Source organism: Dreissena polymorpha, chromosome 10 (genome assembly GCF_020536995.1).
Source record: "Dreissena polymorpha isolate Duluth1 chromosome 10, UMN_Dpol_1.0, whole genome shotgun sequence".
NCBI lineage: Eukaryota > Metazoa > Mollusca > Bivalvia > Myida > Dreissenidae > Dreissena > Dreissena polymorpha.
This window is the reverse complement of record NC_068364.1, coordinates 70,701,530-70,712,090: the sequence shown is the minus strand read 5'-3', so window position 1 is coordinate 70,712,090 and position 10,561 is coordinate 70,701,530. Positions and strand designations below refer to the sequence as shown.

At 35.9% G+C, this 10,561-nt stretch overlaps 1 protein-coding gene across 3 annotated transcripts in view; it reads right to left on the bottom strand.

The window, feature by feature from the left end:
- Positions 1 to 1,160: 1,160 nt before the first annotated feature.
- Positions 1,161 to 10,561, bottom strand: part of LOC127847112 (ubiquitin carboxyl-terminal hydrolase 37-like) — an 82,814-nt gene continuing 73,413 nt past the window's right edge. For 2 of the 3 annotated variants that reach the window (XM_052378743.1, XM_052378744.1), the window contains exons 19-22: positions 9,838 to 10,034; positions 8,757 to 8,826; positions 6,290 to 6,428; positions 1,161 to 2,481 (exon numbers count right to left, since the gene is read on the bottom strand). In XM_052378743.1, the coding sequence (XP_052234703.1) occupies positions 2,424 to 2,481; positions 6,290 to 6,428; positions 8,757 to 8,826; positions 9,838 to 10,034 (464 nt within the window). In that variant the 3' untranslated portion in view covers positions 1,161 to 2,423. Of the gene's footprint in view, positions 2,482 to 6,289; positions 6,429 to 8,652; positions 8,827 to 9,837; positions 10,035 to 10,561 lie in introns of those variants that run through there. The other variant, XM_052378745.1, reaches the window with a different exon arrangement.

Below are 10,561 nucleotides of genomic sequence, written 5' to 3'. Positions count from 1 at the left end.
TTCAATTTTGTCAATTTACCAAACCGTGAAATGATCCCTTTAACTGGATTTTACGTACGAAGACACTTCCTTCAAACAAGCAGAAAGTGTCGCCCATGATTCGCCTCTGTGGACTGCACATGCTCATCTGGGACGACACTATGCATATGCATTAAGCCCAGTTTTCCCAGAACCAGGCTCATGTATCTTTATAAATTGTATTAACCCTTTGCATGCTGGGAAATTTGTCGTCTGCTAAAATGTCGTCTGCTCAATTTCTAAAATAAGCATTTTCTTCGATTATTTTCAAAGAATACTATCCGAATAATAAACAGTTTGGATCCTGATGAGACGCCACGTTCTGTGGCGTCTCATCTGGATCCAAACTGTTTGCAAAGGCCTTCAAAATTCGGTTCCCGCACTGAAAGAGTTAACGTATTGCCTTTTGACACAAGCCCTTTGATGAATTTCGAAGATGTGTTTGCATAAATATACCCGGATTAATGACAAAAAAGAACGTATTTTGAAGCATGGAACGTGATTTCTCAACTGATTATAATCTGTTGTGATCAAAACAAAATATTTCAGCCAATCAACAAACGAGAAATCAGTTTTCGTGAGCTGTAAATGATATATCAGTGGAAAAACTATGCACGTACGCCAATGTTTAAAGTGCATATCCGCGTTCCCATTCTTAGAAGCAGACAACCACATAAAAACACTCGAAATCATAACAAAAATATCGAAACTTCAACTTTAGCCAAAACAAAAATGATAATAGCATTTGCAGTGATTGCAAACAGAAAGCGACTGACGCGATAACTTAATTCTCACAAAGCCCCCTTCAATTTCATTTATCCAATTAACGTATGATACGTTAGGTCTTTATGCCAACTAAAAAATATAATACAAAATAATTTGTTATCTAACACCTTCAAGTAACTTACCGGCTTATTGATTGTGACATACCGGTATTGAGGTTTTAAAAGTATGTGCTCCGCAGCTCCAGGTTAGCGTTTGCAATATGTTAATCATATAGATTCGTTTTCATATCAGCTGCACCTGTGTAATTCAAATTGAATTTGCTGTGCAATAGATTGTTATTTCACAAAATAATCCATGGGATGAATATTCGTAAGTTTATTCAGGCCAGAATGGTGAAAACACAACACAAGACTGTGATTTGTGAAACAATTTTATCATAATAATATTTTGCATATAACATACATATTTCAAATACTGTAAAGAATACTGCAGTAAGGTCTGCAATAACTTACAATTGGCTTGCTGAGATTTGATCAAGAAGTCTTTTAACTTATTAATGTTAAACTAACGTATTTTCTGATAGATTCGCCATATTGTTCTTTCAGGATCTAATATAAGTTAATGAAGCGTAAAATATACAAAGCTTTATCACAAACTAGTTCAACTCATTTAAAACAGCTTAATCAATTAACATATCACTCAAATCTGAAAATATTATCTTTACTTTTTATCGAAAAAAACAAAGATTACGATAAAAGACCGCTCCCTATCTAGGATTACATTAAATATCATTCAATCATGAACAGAGATTTATCAATGTTAATGAATTTCACACCTGTGCACAGTATGTCGAAATGTAAAGCTATTAAATCCATAAAATGAATTAACAATCAATTATTTGAAAACATCAACATTTCAACATTTAGACAAATTATATCAAATAATAGATATACCAAGGAAAACCATAAGTATTCAAAGAGAAATTTAATTTTCTAAAGAACGAGTTAAAAATCTACATAAATCAATATTTGAACTATGTGCAAATTAATGATACTATAAATGCTCAGCTATCGATGCATTCCCTATTCCAATGGCAAAACCTCTTAGATATTTAACCCTGCTTTAATATCGCATATGTTCAAATTTACTGTAAAAACTTTGTATCATACTTGATGTTGCATGTAATATGAAGCTTTTTTAAGCAAAGTACATCATCAGGTAAATGTGATAATTTGTAGCCTTTAGCTAATTTTTGGGGGATGGAAGAGTAAACCCTGAATTCCCACAGGGAGGTTTCTACATGTAAATTACAGGGCAGTTTCAAACAGTCTGCAATTCAAAGTCTCTGAGGTTATCAGTGAAAGTCCGTCACAGTTGCATCCCTGAACTGCATAAACTGCAAGACTTTGTACATTACTGTACCCTAGTTAGGCTAGACCAATTAAAATACCCCGTAAACAAAAGCACAGTAGCCATGAAAAAGTCCTTGTACCAAAAGGTCTAAGCCAGTTTGTGGCCTTTTTTTATTTTGATCATATGCTACTTTAGGCCTTCCTTCCTTCTTCTACATCATGTCTATATTAAAAACAATGTCATTGTTTGGTGTGCACAATGAGGCACAAGGCCATATTTTGTGTTCATCTCCATCATTCATGTTACCATTCACAACCAGGAAGCTGCTACTGTTTGGCTGTCATTTCTAGGGTGTGCTGCAGAGACAGGTCATCAAATATGTCCCTGCAAAGAACAAAATCAATGTCACCCAAAACTAGTGTGCACAAATATTGTTTATATACTGCAAATTTGAATAAACATTAAGATTCAATTTTTAAGTCTTTCAACCCCACAAAAAGACAATAAAAGAAACAATGCTCTGCTATCAACAGAATCAAGCTTAAACAAATAACAATTAAGTACACATTCCAAATAGTAATTTTTGTGAAACATTTAACAATAAAAACATTTAAAATGACTATATCAATAATAAATTAATAGAACAAGAAGAGTTAGCATTGGGCACAACAAGAATGTTAGTGAAACTGGCATGCTCCCTGATAATAAATTGTCAATATAGTTGTTGTGTGAAAACATACAAGTATTTAAGGGTATTAAGTCTCTGAATGACAATCTGCACATATCCATCCAGTAGGGATACTGTATATAAAGTATCATCCAGTAGGGATACTGAATATTAAGTATCATCCAGTAGGGATACTGAATTACTAAATGTAAAGTATCACCCAGTAGGGATACTGAATATAAAGTATCATCCAGTAGGGATACTAAAATTACTAAATGTAAAGTATAACCCAGAAGGGATACTGAATATAAAGTATCATCCAGTAGGGATACTATATATAAAGTATCATCCAGTAGGGATACTGAATATAAAGTATCATCCAGTAGGGACACTGAATATAAAGTATCATCCAGTAGGGATACTGAATATAAAGTATCATCCAGTAGGGACACTGAATATAAAGTATCATCCAGTAGGGATACTGAATATAAAGTATCATCCTGTAGGGACACTGAATATAAAGTATCATCCAGTAGGGATACTGAATATAAAGTATCATCCAGTAGGGACACTGAATACAAAGTATCATCCAGTAGGGATACTGAATATAAAGTATCATCCAGTAGGGACACTGAATACAAAGTATCATCCAGTAGGGATACTGAATATAAAGTATCATCCAGTAGGGATACTATATATAAAGTATCATACAGTAGGGATAGTGAATATAAAGTCAGATCATTAGTTCCTGAGATCTGATCCAGAAAGAAAACAATTTATTTGAAAATATCATACTATGAAAGTACAATAACTGCCTTAACAATTAATAAAGTGAATTAACCACAAATATACCCAATTAGGATGCTGCAAATGACCTGAAATTCAATTTGGACTGCTAGACAGTTTCATGAAATTCGGATCATCACTTGCAGCCATCTGTCGGGGTTATCAAAAATCGATCACAAAGTAACATAATAATAATCAAAGGGCATTATCTCTCGGAAAAATCATCAGACTGGAAAGGCCTGACATAGGGATGCAGCATGAGATCTTGAGTGGAAATGAAAACAAGGGCTGTTTGTAAAACATGCATGCCCCCCATATGGGCTGTCCGTTGTAGTGGCAGCCATTGTGTGAAGACGTTTTTTGTCACTGTGACCTTGACCTTTGACCTAGTGACCTGAAAATCAATAGGGGTCATATGCGAGTCATGATAAATGTACCTATGAAGTGTCATGATCCTAGGCAAAAGCGTTCTTGAGTTATCATTCGGAAGCAATTTTACTGTTTCGGGTCACCGTGACCTTGACCTTTGACCTGAAAATCAATATGGGTCATCTGCGAGTCATGATCAATGTACCTATGAAGTTTCATGATCCTAGCGTGAGCGTTCTTGAGTTATCATCCGGGAAACATTTAACTATTTCGGGTCACCGTGACCTTGACCTTTGACCTAGTGACCTCAAAATCAATAGGGGTCATCTGCGAGTCATGATCAATCTACCCATGAAGTTTCATGATCCTAGGCATATGCGTTCCTGAGTTATCATCCGGAAACCATTTTACTATTTTGGGTCACCGTGACCTTGACCTAGTGACCTCAAAATCAAAAGTGGTCATCTGCAAGTCATGATCAATCTACCCATGAAGTTTCATGATCCTAGGCATATGCGTTCTTGAGTTATCATCCGAAAACCATTTTACTATTTCGGGTCACCGTGACCTTGACCTTTGACCTAGTGACCTCAAAATCAATAGGGGTCATCTGCAAGTCATGATCAATCTACCTATGAAGTTTCATAATCCTAGGAGTATGCGTTCTTGAGTTATCATCCGAAAATCATTTTAGTATTTCGGGTCACCGTGACCTTCACCTTGTGACCTCAAAATCAATAGGGGTCATCTGCGAGTCATGATCAATCTACCTATGAAGTTTCATGATCCTAGGCATATGCATTCTTGAGTTATCATCCCAAAACCATTTTACTAATTTGGGTATTCGTGACCTTGACCTTTGACCTAGTGACCTCAAAATCAATAGGGGTAATCTGCGAGTCATGATCTATCTAACGATGAAGTTTCATGATCCTAGGCGTATGCGTTCTTGAGTTATCATTCGGAAACCATTTTACTATTTCGAGTCAACATGAACCTTGCCCTTTGACCTAGTGACCTCAAAATCTAAAGGGGTCATCTGCGAGTCATGATCAATCTACCTATGAAGTTTCATGATCCTAGGCGTATGCTTTCTTGAGTTATCATCCGGAAACCATTTTACTATTTCAGGTCACCGTGACCTTGACCTTTGACCTAGTGACCTCAAAATCAATAGGGGTCATCTGCGAGTCATGATCAATGTACCTATGAAGTTGTGCAAAGCAATATACCCCCTCTTCTTCGAAGGGGGGCATAAATATTCAAAGGGCACTATCTCCCTGCATAATCACTGGCAAACTGACAAGAATACGGATGTCAACCTAATAGGGATACTGCATATCAGATTTCATCAAACTTCGATGGCATGTATACCTAATAGGAATGCTGCATATCAGATTTCATCAAACTTTAATGGCATGTCAACCTAATAGGGATGCTGCATATCAAGTTTCATCAAACTTGGATGGCATGTTAACCTAATAGGAATGCTGCATATCAAGTTTCATCAAACTTTAATGGCATGCCAACCTAATAGGGATGCTGCATATAAAGTTTCATCAAACTTGGATGGCATGTCAACCTAATAGGAATGCTGCATATCAAGTTTCATCAAACTTTAATGGCATGCCAACCTAATAGGGATGCTGCATATAAAGTTTCATCAAACTTGGATGGCATGTCAACCTAATAGGAATGCTGCATATCAAGTTTCATCAAACTTGGATGGCATGTCAACCTAATAGGAATGCTGCATATCAAGTTTCATCAAACTTGGATGGCATGTCAACCTAATAGGAATGCTGCATATCAGATTTCATCAAACTTGGATGGCATGTCAGCCTAATAGGGATGCTGCATATCAAGTTTCATCAAATTTGGATGGCATGTTAACCTAATAGGGATGTTGAATATCAGATTTCATCAAACTTGGATGGCATGTCAACCTAATAGGGATGTTGCATATCAGATTTCATCAAACTTGGATGGCATGTCAGCCTAATAGGGATGCTGCATATCAAGTTTCATCAAATTTGGATGGCATGTTAACCTAATAGGGATGTTGAATATCAAGTTTCATCAAACTTGGATGGCATGTCAATCTGACAGGGATGGTCCATATCAAGTTTCATTAAACTTGGATCATAAGTGTCTAAGATCTCATACCCAAACACAAAGTGTTACATACGGACAGACACAAGGACCGACAAAGAGAGGGACAGAAAAAATTACCTGGGAAACAAGTTTCAAAAAACCGACAAAAACTCCATCAAAATTAAAATACAAACATATGGACAAAGTGCTCACTATATGCTCCCCATTCACAGAGCATACAAAAGAAAGAAAAATAATTCAATGGATGTGACAAACTTGTTCAAGTAGAAAAAGATGTATCCGCTTCTTTCTCGCTTGGTCTGCACGTCGACCTCTGTGACCTTTGTCACATGACTGTCATCACAGCTGAACCAGCTCTTCTTCTTAAGGTCATACACATCACTGATGTAGTGACCTGCATGGGAAAGAAAATAGAAAATCAAACACTGGGGAAATGGAGGTTAATGTATGTGCGTAAAGTGTCATCCCAGTGCAAAAAGCAAACAAGATATGTGTTTGTCAGAAACACAGCGCTCCCTTCTGGGCGGCTTTGAAGCCATATATTTGACCTTGGAGGATGACCTTGACCTTTCACCACTCAAAATGTGCAGCTCCATGAGATAAACATGCATGCCAAATATCAAGTTGCTATCTTCAACATTGCAAAAGTTACGACCAAAGTTTTGTGACAGAATGACAGACACATACAATGACAGACAGACAGGCCTAAAACAACATACCCCCGATCATTCGATCTGAAGGCATAAAACATACATGTATGTGCCTTGCTATGGAAAAGCTTGGCTAAATGAATTTGCTTAAAGCGTTGTCCCAGAGTAGCCTGTTTTATCAGCACAGGCTAATCAGATACAAAACTTTCTGCCGACAATTGGTTTTTCTTTTGAATAGACCTTAACCCTTTGCATGCTGGGAAATTTGTCGTCAGCTAAAATGTCATTTGCTGATTTTCTAAAACTAACATTTTCTTTGATTTTTTTTCAAAGAATACTATCAGAATAGCAAACAGTTTGGATCCAGATGAGACGCCACGTTTTGTGGCGTCTCATCTGGATCCAAACTGTTTGCAAAGGCCTTCAAAATGCGGTTCCAGCACTGAAAGAGTTAAACAAAGAAATTCCATAAAAGTGGAGTGTCGTCCCTTATTAGCCAGTTCAGACTGCACAGGCTAATCTGGGATGACACTTTGCGCACAATCCCAAGCTAGGGCTCTATTTAAGCTTACTATATCTAAAATGTCATCCAAATTGGTTAATGCAAACATGTTATTGACCAAACAACACTTATCATAGAGAAGACATTAATTTGAGAAATTTGCAATAATTCAATGGCCCTTATTGTTTAGTACTTCATATAATCTGGCCGGTTTTCAAACTTGGCTGTGATAGGGTGCCTACAAACATTATAACCAAATTTGATGAAAATCCAGTTAACTTTCTGAGATGTTTTTAAAATAGGCACATATAAATAGCAAAATGCCATTTTCATTAGCAGAGTAATCAAATTTTAAAGGTGAGATTATACATATTTATTAACTCAACTCATTATATTGTTTATTTCTGTTGATTATTTGAAAGTCTTAAAGTGACATTAGATGCATCTCACAGTATATGCTATGTTTATAGGTGTCAATCGCAACCGTTGTTAGTGTTGGTGTGTCGTATGAATAGATACTGTTACAGGAAATTAAAATGATAGTAAAACAAAATTGTGTCGTGTGAACAAATCTGCACTAAAACTAAATTTATATTCACATCATTCATTGAATCATCTCTGTCATCAGATGTCAAAACAAAAATACGGTTGATAATCAAATGCATTATTTTTCTCTTCCCGGGATATTGTTTTAGTATGTTAATGCTGCATTAACAAAAATAAGTATATATGAAGTGAAAACACCAAAAATTAACTCCAATCCTAATAAAATGACAGTTCTGCTCGGCTTAGAGGACTGGGACTGTCATATAAAATATTGAATGTAATAAACATTTTTTTTATAAACAACTGATAGCAAGATGAGTTGCAGATAATTGGTCAGTTACCACATTTTAACTAACTCTTTTGTGATCTGTTAATTCTTTTCAGCTCAATTCAACAGTGAAAAATTCACAGTTTCTTTCTTTCAAGCTACGACACGTTGGGAGGCTGCAATTAAGGCACGTCTTAGGATCATGTCGGCAGACCATGTATAAAGGTGCACACAGAAATGAACAGACATTGACCATGAACAGACATTGACCCTTTCCAATAAATTTAAGAATGTACCACTTGCTTTATAGAAAATGAAATCGGAATATATTAGTCATGTTGTGCATGATACATTTAAGAATATCAAACCCCACTGCCCAGTGACAGACCATGCATGATTTTCCCTTGGACACTGGCAGATTTGATAGTTTGTTGAATGTTAACCCTTTCCCACTCAGGAGAAAAGTGAAAATGGCTATGTGCAAACAGCATAAAACCAGAACAGCCTGCGAGTAACTCGCAGTCTGTTCAGGTTTAATGCTGTTTGCTGCTCATCAGTATCTTAGGGTTGGAAATGAAGCCTTTAAAACTTGAATCTAGTAAGGGACTACAAATGCGTGAAAATACGTATCTAAGTGGTAAGGGGTTCACACCTGTAGATGTTGATATTCCCATATACGTATCTAAGTGGTAAAGGGTTCATACCTGTAGATGTTGATATTCCCATATACGTATCTAAGTGATAAAGGGTTCATACCTGTAGATGTTGATATTCCCATATGGTTCACGATGCTCACCAATCTATATGAGTAGGGCAGGTCTCCTATCTGAAATCAAAAAAATTGTATGGCCCTGCAACAAACTTGCGTACAACACATGCAAATATTGTAGAGATTTTTTGAAATTTGAGTAAATTTGGCAGGGTACATGATAGAACAGAAATTTATGGCCAAAAGGTAATTTTACTTGTAGAAAATCAATTTTGCATTTTCATATGGAACTAAGTTGTTTTTTTCATTTGTTTTGATTGGTCTTGTAGGTGATTGAAATTTAGTACTCAACGTGCTTAAGCTCGGAAAAACTGTAGACATTATTAAGAGACAGTATTCTGCAACTATTTTTAAATACTTACGATTTAAAGAATATTCTTGACACTGTTATTTCTACACATGCTTTTATTTAACATCTGACTTGGCATTTCGCCCATGTTACAACATCATTTTTCATAATTATTTCTTTTAAAGACTTTATTTGATGCTTTCCGGTGATTTATAAAGAAATATCAGTGATTTAAAACTGATATTACACTGTTTCAAACAGTGAAAAATAACAGTGAAAATAGAGAATACATGGTTGGTGCCGAGGAGTAAGTTTATCTGGTGAGGCTAAGAAAAAGAAAATAAGGCGAGCTAAAGCGAGTGGGTGTGCCACTCGGGAAAGTATTTTCTATGATCACTAGTGAAATAAAATCGATATTAGATTGAATCCAACAAATATCCTCTCTATTCTTTAAACTGTACATTCCTATAAATGCTTTAATGCAACGCGTAACTTTGCATTGAGCCCCTTAAACAACCTCATTCTAAATAAGTATTTCTCTTAAGTCTATGTCTTTAAGTTATTATAGCCATATGCAAACAGCATAAAACTAGACCAGCCTGCCGGTAACTCCCATGCTGTTCAGGTTTTATAATGTAAGCTGCTCATCAGTACCTAAGGGTTGAAAATGAAGCCTTTAAAACATGAATCTTGTATGAAAGGTCTTTAATTTAATCTATCTGAGGAGAGGGGGGGACAACAAACACATCAAAAAGGGTAAGTGAATTCAGTTAAGTTACCTCATTATTTATCTCTGGCAGATTATTGATGCCTTCAACATCGACCCCAGCCCCCTCTGTAGGGTCGTCATCAAACTCAGCCATCGGGTCAGAGAGGCGTGGGGTCAGGAGGTCAGACTTTGATGTAACCATAGCGACGTCGGCAGCAGTGTTGGGCACTATGTTCTCCTTGTCATCCACTGCTGCTAGCCAGTCATCTGGGGGCATAAACAAGAATTGTTTTATGCTTTCCGGTGGTTTATAGAGAAATATCAGTGAATTAGAACAAAATTATCGATAATTTTCACTGTTCACTGTGATCTTTTGTCATTTTTTGACAAAATAACGTCATTATCCCAGCGAAATTCTTTAGTTAAACTCTTCACAATGTATATAAACCATGAAAAAAGCATAAATTAAAAAGAAAATTTGTTGGATTCCGTGGAATAAAGATTTTAATGCACTCGTGATCATAGAAAAAATATATTTTCTATGATCACTCATAAATTAAAATCGATAATCCACCGAATCCAACAAATATCCTCTATATCATTCAGTTTTAGTGGTTAGCAAAAACAAATAGAAAATTATAGTATATATCATCTTATGACATTTATTGAAACCAAACAAAATTGAAAAAAAAGTAGAAAACCTCATAGAGAAAATTTATAACAAATTATCACCAGTTGCCCACATTTGTTTCATCATAACATCTAGAATATAGGACAAGGTATTATTTTTTATA